At 36.1% G+C, this 12,889-nt stretch overlaps 1 protein-coding gene across 1 annotated transcript in view; it reads right to left on the reverse strand.

Moving 5' to 3' along the window:
* Lama2 (laminin subunit alpha 2) overlaps positions 1-12,889 on the reverse strand; it is a 565,166-nt gene that overhangs the window by 164,127 nt on the left and 388,150 nt on the right. Inside the window, exon 29 of the mRNA XM_070010715.1 lies at positions 5,681-5,815. Within this exon, the coding sequence (XP_069866816.1) occupies positions 5,681-5,815 (135 nt within the window). The remainder of the gene's footprint in view (positions 1-5,680; positions 5,816-12,889) is intronic.

The following is a 12,889-nucleotide window of genomic DNA, read 5'->3' on the forward strand; positions in this document are numbered from 1 at the left end:
TTCATGAATATATATTATAATTTAGCAAGATTAATGCTATCTATTGTGCTCTTTTTCAGGCCACTTTTTAAAGCAATTTTTTATGCCCCTTAATCTATCAGTTGGTTAATATCTGGCCTATCTTTTCAGCCTTCTTAGGAAAACATTAAACATTTAATCACCTGCCTGTCTAAACAGATCATAGTTAGAATTATGAATGTGATCTTATTGTTCTTCTTTTTTATTGTAAAGATACTATACAGAGGGTTACAGTTACATGAGTGAGGTAATGAGTACACTTCCTCTTGAACATTGTGATCTTATTGTTCTTAAGAAAATAATTTAATTTTATCTACACCTTAAATAATTTAATTTAATTTTATCTACATCTTAAATGTCTTATAAAATTGATGAGAAAATCTATATGTAACAACCTTCCCTGGTTATTGTATATACATAGGGTTCAATACATGTAGATGTTTTTATTCTGGGTGAATTTGAGATATATTATATTCTATGAGGAACTTGATACTTATTGAAAGTCAGAAAACAGAGCTCAGATGTGTGTGTGTGTGTGTGTGTGTGTGTGTGTGTGTGTGTGTGTGTGTGTGTGTGTGTGTGTGTGTGTAGTAAACCTGGCAATTGCTTTGATAGGTATTTTGAAAGAATCTACTCTTATTCCTAATAGCACATTTTTCTTTTTCTGCAATTGATAGACATCATATCAATAAACCACCTTAAGATTCATTGGTGATCAAAATCAATCCATTTCCCACATTGATTTTTACTTTTAAAAAATCTGGAAAGACATTTTGGTGGTTTATCCTACAATAAATTTCATATTTTCAAGACTTTGCAAATGTTTTTCATATGTAGCCCTTGATTTGCTTTGCAGATTCTATTCACACTCTAGGATACCTGGGCCTTCAAAATTGAACACATTTAATCAACTAAGTGAGCACTGGCTTCTTCTTGTCACTATGGTGGGGGTGTTCTGTAGTAGATTTAAGATCTAATACATTTTGGTCAAGGATCTTGGTGACTTAAATTTTCTCAGTGTTAGATTTTCAAGGATGTTACAACATGTAAAATTGCAATGAAGATTAAATAGCTCCTATTTAGGCCAGGTGTTAAAACACATTAAAGAAGGTGTATAATGTACTTTAAACATATTAGATTCCAGGTAAAAATATAACTACTGAAGAGAAAGCTAATAGTTTAATACTGATGTTATAATAATGTTTAAACAATGGAATAAGTAAGCTATGGAGGGATCTTTTTCTTTAAACTAAGAATTATGACAGAGTGAAATAAAACTTTTGGGGTGTTGTGTATAGCACCAGGGCTTTAACCTGGGGCCTCATACTTACTCAGCCAAACTGGCATTTTAACACTTGAGCCATACCTTGGCCCAGTTTTTTTTTCTGATTAATTGAAGATCAAGTCTTGATGACTTTTGTGTTCCAGATGGCTATGAAGTGAGATCCTTGAGCCTTCAGAATAGCTAGGATTACAGGCATGAGCCACCACAACCCAGCTAATTGCAATAATACTTTTGATATGAATTTTTTCTCTATGCCAGCCAGTCCAGGGGTTTGAACTGAGGGTGTAGGTAGTGTCATTGAGCTGTTTTCCTTAAGGCTAGCACTGTAACACTTTGTGCCACAGCTCTATTTCCAGCTTTTTGGTAATTAATTGAAGATAAGAGTCTCATGGGCTTTTTTTTTTGTCCCTGCTGGCTTTAACTGTAATCTTTAGGTCTTAGCCTCTTGAGAAGCTAGGACTAGAGACGTAAGCCACTGGAACCTCTCCTTATAATATGATTTTTAAAAGTTATTTGAGCCAGCTGATGGTTCAATATCACATGAAAAATAGGGGAAATAATATCAAACCAAGGATTTAATGATCATTAAATGATCCATCTCTCCATCCTTCTACCCATCCAACTATTAATCCAACTCAAGTTGTGTCATTCCTTCTGTACATATTTGTACTATCCAGTGTGGATTCAGTTATCTTTCCCTCATCTCTTTGTTGAGCCATAGGTTTAATCTTCCACTTTTGATTAAAAGTTTTCAAGGGGCAATAGTATCTGGATTTTTGGTAGTTAATTGGTGGTAAGAGACTCATGGACTTTCCTTCCTGGGCTGGCTTTGAACCATAGTCCTTAGATCTCAGCCTTCTGAGTAGCTAGGATCATAGGCATGAGATACCAGTGCCAGTCACCTTGTTTTTATATTAAGCCTATTCACTGTATAAATAAATACTAATATTTTTATGATTTGATAATAAGGAACCTCAGATGCCACTGAAAATAAAGCCAGGATTTGAGTCAAGGCAGTTTGAATGGAGAGTCCCTGCTTTCCAATGTACCATGATAGAGGACATCAAAGTATTTAATGGGTGTGACATTTATTTGGAGTCCAGATTCCACATAGAAGAGGAATAAGTATGCTTCTGTCTTCTCGCATACAGTATTGGGAATTAAAATAGCTATTTTCTATTTGCCTCACGAGTCTGTTTCAAAGATAAATAAAGTTGTCTAAATTCAAAAGTTGTGTGTTCCCTGAAGGAAAATATAAAAATTCAGAGCATAACAATTTAAACTAGCTGTGTATGTTTGATGGAAGCATTTATGTATTTTTTAATTCATCTAGGGATTCTTCAGAAAATAGACCTAAATTGAAGATTCCTACAGAACAAAAATAACCTTACTAGCCAGGATAGAAGGCAATGACATTTATCCTAATAATGCAATTAAACTGCATCTTTTACTGAATTCATCTAAATTAAGTGCATGAAGCAAGCATCATGTTAGTGAAACTCCATAATATATTAATTATAACTTAAGAATGTATAAGTTAACCCTTCCCAAAATTATCTAGTTTTATAGACAACATATAGTAAAAAAATATGATGCTAAAACTAAAGATTAATTACTTCAGGAATTCAAGGATAGTTAAAAACTATAGATGATTATTGACTAATTGTACCTTCTATCCCATGCCTCCTCTACAGGTGAGTATATGATATATTTCAAGACCTTATCCCAACTGCATATATGTCTAAGAAGCCAGAAATAGAAAGATGCTTCCTTCATATGACAAGAAATATTTTTCTTAAAACACCTCCAATTATACTTTTATGGTAGAAAACTTGAGACATTAATATTTAAATCAGAAATTAAATCAGAACTGATTATGCTTTTATTTAACAGTTCCTAAAAGACTGAATCAATGAAAAATATGAAGTTATTATAACTGCCAAGAAGCAACACAATTGTGATTTTTGAAAGCAATACTACTGTAACTATCAAAATAATAGCGGCTCCTAGCTGTTCAGGATGCTGAGAGTTAGAGGATTACAATTTGAGGTCAGTGTTGGTAAAAAGATTTGCTAAACTCCATCTTCAAAATAACAAACAAAACATAGCCATAAGGGTCTGGGAAGGTGGCACTGTGGCTCAAGTGGTAGAGTGCTAACTTGAGCTGAAGAGCTGAGAGACATTGCCCAGGCCCAGAGGGACAGTGCCCAGGCCCAGAGTTCAGGCCCTACAACTGACAAAACAAACAAACAAACAAAAACAGCCAGGAGTCATTGGTTCATGCCTGTAATCCTAACTCTTCAGAAGGCTGGGATCATAGGATTGCAGTTCAAAGCCAGCCTGGACAGGAAAGTGTATGAGTTGTGAGAGTCTTATCTCCAATTAAGCACCAAAAAGTCAGAAGCAGTGCTGTGGCACAAAGTAGTAGAGTGCTAGCCTTGAGCAAAAAAGCCAGTGCCCAGGCCCTGAGTTCATACCCAGGACCAGCACCATAAAAGCAGGACTGGAGGCGTGGCACTATCAAGCAGCAGCCCTGAGTTCAAGTTCCATAAAAAATAAAAAAGAACTGAAACAATCAATCAAAAACTTATGGAACAAAAACAAAATTGGCTGCATTTCAAACACACATTCCGAATAGCTGACTTAAGTGATGGTCAGTTAATAATTGCAGTGTTTGGACAAAAAGACATGTTAACTATTAAAATAAGAATATGACATGTGGGGCTGGGAAGGTGGCTCAGTGGTAGAGCACTTGCCTTGCAATGCATGAGGCCCTGGGTTCGATTCCTCAGCACCACATAAGCAAAAAAAAAAAGAATATGACATGTAATTTTAATATATGCTATATATTTTCTATATAGCTGATGTTAAGCCATCTTTTCTGCAAGCTGCAAAATATTGGAATGGAGAAGGGTATCACATTACCAAGCTGAGGGAAGATAACTGTATGGTATAATATATATGTATATATATATATATGTATATATATAAACTCTTTTCAAGTAGATTTAATAACTTTGATAAAAATGTAGTAAAAATAGGGCACAGATGTAGAAAGAGGGCATGTGTGGCATGTTGCTTCTTATGAAAGAATCAACAACTGGGAGTGAGGTTGGGAAGAGGTGGGAGGAGAGTTTAGGCCTGCAGAAGGAGAAGGTATGAAATGGTCATCCAAGAATGGATCAGAGGCTAGTGCCAGAATGGCAGAGCACCACACAATGTCCACTTTAAGAAGTGATCATGTGTATAAGGTGAGGATAGATGGCTTCATCTATTTTTCTATAACCATATTGGGGTTCAGAAGGAACATGTAGGAAGGAAATGGAAGAGTGAGGTTTAACCAGTGTAAACTTCAACCAGGAGTAAACTACATAATGATGAATGTGGGGGAGAAAGCAGGTAGAATGGGCAGATAGGTGGGGAAGTGTGACCAGAGGCAGGCAGGGAGGTGTGGGCTCACCATATCTGAGGAGTGGAAACAGTGATGGACATTGTTTCCATTGTTGAGGGACAGGGGACTGCAAAAGGAAAGCCAGGTTTCTACTGGACAAAGGTGAAGAACAAGGATCAGGTGATGAGAGGCAGGCGATGGAGTTAGCAAAGACTTCCAGAGCTGTGGGAATGAAGGTGCCAGGGACATAGGGAGGAAACCTGTTCTTATGGTAACTAACTTTAAAAGGCAGAAGAAAAGAGAATCCTGAATGTTCTCAAGCAATATCGTGGTGGTGAAGTTCTGGGTGTTAGCAGAAATATGGTTTAAAAATTAAAGGCTACCTTAATTCCTTGGGAACCAGGTAAATTACAGGACACCCAATGGAAAATTTTCGAGAATAACAATAAGGTATGATCATGACAGGAAATACAAAAGGCAGAACAAATAACTGCTGCCAAGCTATTAGATATCTTATTTTTCAATGTATGTATAAAATTAGAAAATACCTACAATATTGCATTTTATATTAGCTTGAATTTGGGGTGATTTTTTTTACTTAATTCCTTCCCCCCCCCTTGTGCTAGAGATCAAACCCCAGGCCTCATGCAAGATCGGCTGGCCCTCTGCCACAGAGTTATACACCCATCTCTCTCAGTATATTTTAATTTTTAATAGCTTCTACTTTCTTTTTATAAAGAGCTATATATTGTTTGTGGTTAGAAAAGAAAACCTTATGTAATATTTAAACAGTTATATCATCCCATGCTATTGAAATATGTTACTGTATCTCCATTTCTTGACACGAGTAATAGATTTTTCCAGTTACAAGTTTCTCATTACTTTCAAAGTGAAGACGCTGGCATTTCTTTCCTTGCCTGGTTGACATTAAACACAGAGTTGTATTATGTGCATAGACCTTGCCCAAGAAAGCCTCAGGTGCCTACCTGGCAGATGGATGTTTCAGGGTCACACAGGCTGCTGTGCCCATGACACTGACATGGAACACAGGTACCCAGAGTTGGACCAGGGGTACGGCCACCTGCTTCAGAACGCAGTCGATAGAATCCTGGCAGGCATGTCTGGAAGGGAAAGGAAGTCAATGAGAACAGCCAAACTGTAGATCTTGTTTCAGTAACACTGAGGTTCTGATACAATGTATGACGTTTGTATGCATGTATATGTGTATATGTATGTATATATGCCTGTATGTGTGTGTGTGCCAGGCACTTAGTCGTGCATGCAAGGAACATCTGTGTAATCATATTTCAGTAAAGCAAACCTTTCATTTGCATCTACAGCTTTTATCCTGAAAAAAAAAGCTTTATATAGACTTTTTTCCCCATTGAGGAAGGTTTATTTTTAACTAACATTGTCATATGGACCAAAGTCTGAATTCCAATGTGCTTGACAGCCTAAAATCTGCTTCTACTGTATTTGATGGAGAAATAACAAATGTCCAATGAAATTCAGCAAAACAAAATTAAGTAAATAAAAATGTCTTGGATACATTATTTATATCCATGCAATTTAATGACTATAAATGGAAGAAATTCAAAAGCATATCTTGGAACTTACTGGGCCACAATAAAATTTACATTTCCCTGATATCTTATTTTTTTAATTTTGCAATAAAAATCTGATAACCCACAGAAAATTGCTAGTGAAGCTGACATGTGAAATCAAGACTTTCATCTTTATTCAGTTTTTTTTTAAAAATTTTCTACTGCTGTCTGGAAAGAAGGCCACATCTCTGGAGAGGACTGTCTAGGGTTTCATGTTGATTCCTTCATATCTATCAGAATTTGGTTGGTTTCTGATCAGGGGGTAGAATCAGAATACCCACTGAAGATTTTCAAAGACTATTTCACAATCTGTCTAAGTAGAATTTTTTTGACTTAGAAATATTTATCCTATCGGTGAAAGAAAAAATGATGACCACTTAGTAGGAATAATCTCTTTGTGATAGCAAGTTCCTTGTGCCCCTACATTCTTTGGTTCTGCCCTGAGTTATCCAGATTGGAATCTATAAAAGTTCCCCGGAAAGAGGAAATCATCAATACTGGTATTCTCCCCTGCTTACTTTGATTTGTTTAATGTGTACTTCAATTAAGCACTTAATTAAGACTCTCTGCTTTTATCAGCCTGTAAGAAATTTTAATGAGCTTTAATAATGTCCCAGCTTCAAGCAAAAATAGAATAATATTCATAGTACTTTTTCATCTCATTTGTCTCATGCTGTACATAAATCATATATTTTAAAATATTCATATTATTTAAAATCACTTTTTACCACTTTTATCACCTTTACCACATTGTTTCTTTCTGTGTGTGTGTCTTGTGTCAGGGGAGGAGAGGATGGGGTTGGTAAACATTAAACAAATTTTGATAGAAAGTTTAAACCAAGCTTTAGAAGAATAACATGAACAGATATTCTCCATTGAGAAACTGTATTCAGTTAAATGTCATCAACGGAAATGTGCAGCGGAACACCAAGATGATCCCCACTGATATGCACAAGTTTTTCATATTGCTGTGGCTCTTTCCTAGGCATCCTGAAAGCACTACATAGTCAATTGTATTGATGTCCACTCCCTGGACTATGAGTTCTACTGTACTGAGCTCTGTATGGAATCTGATAGAGGTCTTTTGTATCTTTGGATCTTAAACATACTGATGATTGGCTCCACCTCTAGAGAATCAAATTGAATTGGTAGAGACTGTGTATGTAGGGTTTGTTTTAAGATTACCAGAGGGCTCTAAAGCAGTCAGGACCAAGCCACATGAGAATATTGCTCATCTGCCATGAATGCATGCTTTTTAAAAGGACTTACACAGAGCTGGGAGAGAGGAGAATTTCCTTTGAAAGTTAGCAAGAACAAAAAGGTACAGAGAACCTATGCCAAAGTTCAAGCTAGGCATGATAGTGAATGTCTAATGTACAGGGTGCAGAGGTAGTCAGATTATGCTCATAGACCATCCTTGAGCAAAAGAATGTGTCATTATATGAAAAATAACAAACAAAGTAGGGGCATGGCTCAAGTAGTAAAGTGCCTACTTAGCAGGCATGAGGCTGTGAGTTCAAATCTCATACAATAAAAAAATAGTAAATAAATAGGCATTTCGACTCTGGCATTGTAACCTAATAGGCAGATAGACTAGCTTACATACTTTCTGAAGTTTCTAATGTTTTAGATTAATATTTTTTTCTGAAGGATTACATGTCTAATAATTCGTTTTTCTGTATTGTGAAATAGTCTTTCGAAGTATTTTAAAATACAAGTGGATGCTTACTCCTTTTCATCATTTACTCCCCCAATAACTTTTATATTTATGCTTTTTATTCTTGTTCAGGTATTTTTCAGCTGGAGATATTTCCTTTCTCTATGAACCAGTGAAAAATTCAAAATAATTATGTTTAATTGGAATTATAAAGAGCTACTTCAAAAAGTCTCATCTAAAGTTTGTTTTGGAACACAAAGAAAATTAAAGAAAAACAAAGGAACTTATTTTTTTCAGTTCATTTTAACTGCTTTGTTTTCAATTTCAGACTTTTCCAAAGTTCTCATCCCATGTCCTAAATTATGCATAACTCAATTTTCTCCTGTTCCACTTCTATCTTTTCTTTCACAGCATGATGTCTCTTCAAAATAGTGAAATCAAATTTGTACAAAATTGTGGAAGCATGATGAGAATCAAACAAAAGAGTAAGAGATCCAGCAAGTCCCAAAGTTTCACAACATTCCTTTCTTCTCTCAGAGTCAACAACAAAAACAGCCCGTTGTGCAAGAGCCAGTAAAAACACTGTCTTGTATCCTTGTCTGGATTTTGCAATCAGTCAAAGTTGACTTTAGTCCTGTTCAATTTACTATTTATGATGTGTGTAGGTTTTGGAGACTGCCTCAGTTTCTTCACCTGGAACAGAAGTTTGTATACCACAATGCGTGAGTGTAAGCTTATCTACAGTTTGGAAACAGACTTACTTGGATTTAAGTTGCAGTTTTAATGCTGCCTAGTGATCATGGCAAATCCCTTAGCCATCTGGACTTCAAAGACTGAAGATCATAAATCATAAGTGATGATAGTAGAAAATGTGAGCTTGTAGAGGAAGCAGTAAGCACTCAATAAGCAAGTTATGTTTTGATATAGGATTATTGTGATGCTTTAATGATATACTTAACGTTGGATATAAAATAGGTCAATACATTTGCTTCCTTCCCAGATAAAGTTTGTGTATAGTTGCTGAGGGTAGAGTAAAAATGAAAGCAATTGTGATTGTTGTTCCAGTCTATTGGGAAAATTACAATATATGCCTCATCATAGCACATTTCTTTTTTTGGAGGGGGTCTGGTCATGGGGCTTGAACTCTGGGCCTGGGCACTGTCCCTCAGCTCTTCAGTTCAAGGCTAGCGCTCTACCACTTGAGCCACAGTGCCACTTCCGGCTTTTTTCTTTTTTGCTTATGTAGTGCTGAGGAATGGAACCCAGGGCGCTCTACCACTGAGCCACCTTCCCAGCCCAACATAGCACATTTCTTATGTTTGTGTGCATAGCCATATGATGAAGGTAGTTTTGGTCACCACTAGACAACCTATACAAGGGTGGTCTTATAAGATTATAGTGCTTAGTAGTATAGTATCATAGCTGCTTTGCTATGTATAATCTGTGTTTGCACATGATAAATTGTTCAGTGACAATTCTCAAAATGTGTTTTCATCCTTATGTATCACATGACTGCACATGGAAACAGAGTCTTAAATCTACAAGTAAGGAGACAAATTTGTTTTAGATTTTATACTTGATACTATGGATAAATCGGGGACTTAAAAGTAGTTTGCTATTTAAGAATCTGACTGGCAACCCCCAAAATACCAGCTGTTCAATTGTGAGTTAGGTGCTCCATTAAATATGGGAAGTAGGGTTATTTGTTTGAAATTATTAAAGCATAACCTAGAGATAATTGGTGCATTTTTGATTTCCACAGAAATTGTGGTTGTTATTTTTTTTGAACATTGTTTGTTATCTTTTTATTTGTATTTGGAAAGCTTAATGACTTTTTTTTTTGTCGGTCGTGGTGCCTGAACTCTGGGCCTGGGTGTTGTCCCTCAGCTCTTCAGGTCAAGGCTAGCACTCTACCACTTATGTGGTGCTGAGGAATTGAACCCAGGACCTTATGCATGCAAGGCAACACTCTACCACTGAGCCACCTTCCCAGCCCTGCAGTTGTTATTTTCTATTCTATAAATACAAAGGGTATCTGCAGACAAAAAACAGTGTTTGTGTTAGTTTAGGCAATGCTCAAACAAAAGGTGATGATGGAAAGATGATGTACTATCAACTCAGTGGCTCTGAGAACAACAAATCTCTTGCAGAAATTGTATCCATTTTTTTACTTCTAGAAGTAATGATGTCTCTACTTCAGATAATAAATTGCAATAATTTAAATATTTTGAGAACCTAGAATTTTTAATGAAGAAAATTCCAGTACAGTAATATTAAAGGACACAGTAAAGGCTAATTATCTTTTTAGTTGGTTGTATTATTAGTGGCAATCAATTCTTTTTTTTCTCTCCAGAACTATATTTTGGGAAAAACCCATAAAATGAATAACTATGAAGGCAGATGTCTCTAGAATACCATAGATTTATCCAAAACATTCTAAAGAAATTGCTTTGTATTCAGGACCCAAAACATATGTAACTGAAATGGGATGTGTTATTTCACAACTGTCCTTAACTTTCACTTTGATGATTAGATTTTATGCCTGGGTAATTACACTTTAGAATCAACATGAATTCTAAATAAAATATTTAACAAGCTGGGTGTCTGTAGCTCACACCTGTAATCCAAGCTACTCAGGAGGCTCAGATCTGAGGATTGTGGTTCAAAGCCAGCCCCAGCAGGAAAGTACTTGGGACTCTTATCTTCAATAAACCACCAGAAAACTGGAAGTGGCACTGTGGCTCAAGTGGTAGAGCACGCCTTGAGCTGAAGAGCTGAGGGATAGCAACCAGATCCAGAGTTCAAGCCCCATGACTGACCCCCCCCCCCCAAATGTATAACAGCTTAGAGGCAACAGATAGTGGGGAATACATCAGGTACCTCATTATGAGAGATAAGCCTTTATCTCCATAATTTCTCTGCTAAGTATTCCTGTAATTGTTATCTGTATATAAGAATATAATTGAAATTCACAGGACTAGGCAAAGGCACAAAATATATGTGGATATTTGTACATATTACTCATTTTTCTCAATTTCTATCATTTATCATTTGCATTATTTGTGCTAATTTATATTCTTATGTGATGGAAAATTACTGAAATTAATGAAGAAGCATGATTTAGAGTATACTATTTGAAAAGTATTTGTAATATTTAAAATCTGCAGTAGAAGATGTATTGCATTAAAATAATATTTTACACTCTACCAATGTTTTTGGTTGATAAGAGAACAATATTATTTTAAGTAAATTCAGAAAAAACAGAGCTGTAATAATTTTCCACATAGCTAAAGGTCCCCCTTGACTCATAGCTGAGTATCTTTTACATTAAAATAAAATTGCAGAGTCAGAGAATTTCAGAACTTCAAAAGCCAACCTGTCATTTTATAGTCTGAATACCTATATAATAACCAAAACTATAGCAAATATGAGAAGTGACCAAGACTACACAGCTGACCAACATAAAGCCACAGACTCCTTTGAATAAATGCAACTTTATCTCTTGACTAAATAAATTTCAGACAAGATCGGGAGCGTTCAGGGTGGTATGGCCGTAGACTTGACTAGATAAATTTCAAATTCTCTCTGTCCTCTAGCTTTTCATTTTCCACGCTTACTGGAAACAGTGCATTTGCATATATTCACCATCTCACGTTTGATCTCCAATCTGTGTAAATATGCATATATGGAAGGGTTGTATATAACATGTTAGAAAGGTGATAGACAATCAGACAGCCAGAAAGCCACACACATGCATACACACAGAGATAGATTAGTGGTATGTGTGCCAATGTATTTAATAATGAGGTGAATAATTTATTAAATCAAAGTGGACATATTCAAATGAGCATTGACCTCAGAACACTAACAAAAATGCTTTACAATCCTTTCAAGGGTGCTTCACAAGTTACTGGCATTACCCTCTGAAACTGTCCGCTGAACAATGAGAAATCCATATGATGGTAACCAAGCTTCATGCACTTCAAGTTTACACTCAAATTAAACACTATGATGTGTTTGTAGGTCAAAGACCTGAGGTTCAGCAACAAGTAAAAGCAAGGGTTCTGTCCGAGCAGTGGAGTTAGGTAGGATTTACTGAGGCCACATTCTTTTTATTGTGCTACCTGCCCCTCTTAGGACAGAAGCATTGTATACAATGTTTTTAAGTTGTACTCTGAGTTTGAACTAGTGCCATTATCGACCTTACAGGCCCAGGCTTAACAAAAACCTCCCAAAGTTTATTTATAAGAGAAAAATGCATAATCTTATTTATAAATAAGTTAATCCATGTACAGGTAGCTAGTTAAAATTGGTAATCATATTAACCTGACTACTCACATCAACTACCTGCCAGGCACCATGGTGAGTGCTCAAAGTCACAGGACATTCAGTCTGTAAGATGCTTAGGCTAGAGGGGTTACTGATCTGCCATGGGTATCAACCACTGTATCTAATGAGAACTAATCTGGGAGTCTCAGGATATAACATGTCCTGGAATCCCTTATATCAGGAGTCTGAGTCCAGGCTGCAGCAGTTCAAAGATGGCAACAGCTACTCAGGGATTTGGGTGTTTACTATCCACAGCTTACACCTGTACCAAGCAAGTCTCATCTCTTGTGTATAGTGAAACTGAGTTTCAGACCCAGGGCAGTTAGTCATCCATTCTACCTTCCGTTGTTACCTTGTTCCTTGTTTTGCTTATTATTATCTTTAGGGACTTGTACAAAGTAGTTGAAATTTAACAAAGCAAGTTTATGAATACCACATGTCTTGTTCCTTTTAATGGTTAGGATTTGTAGAAATTAAATTACTTGCCTGAAGATGAAGATCTGGAAATTCACAAGTTTTGAAAGCACTCCAAATCTTTCCCCCCAAATATTTTAAAAATAAAAGCAATTCTTAAAAAATAATGGCTGAATAACAGTAGCATTGTT

This window comes from Dipodomys merriami, unplaced genomic scaffold (genome assembly GCF_024711535.1).
Source record: "Dipodomys merriami isolate MVZ:Mamm:240054 unplaced genomic scaffold, mDipMer1.0.p SCAF_8, whole genome shotgun sequence".
Lineage (NCBI taxonomy): Eukaryota > Metazoa > Chordata > Mammalia > Rodentia > Heteromyidae > Dipodomys > Dipodomys merriami.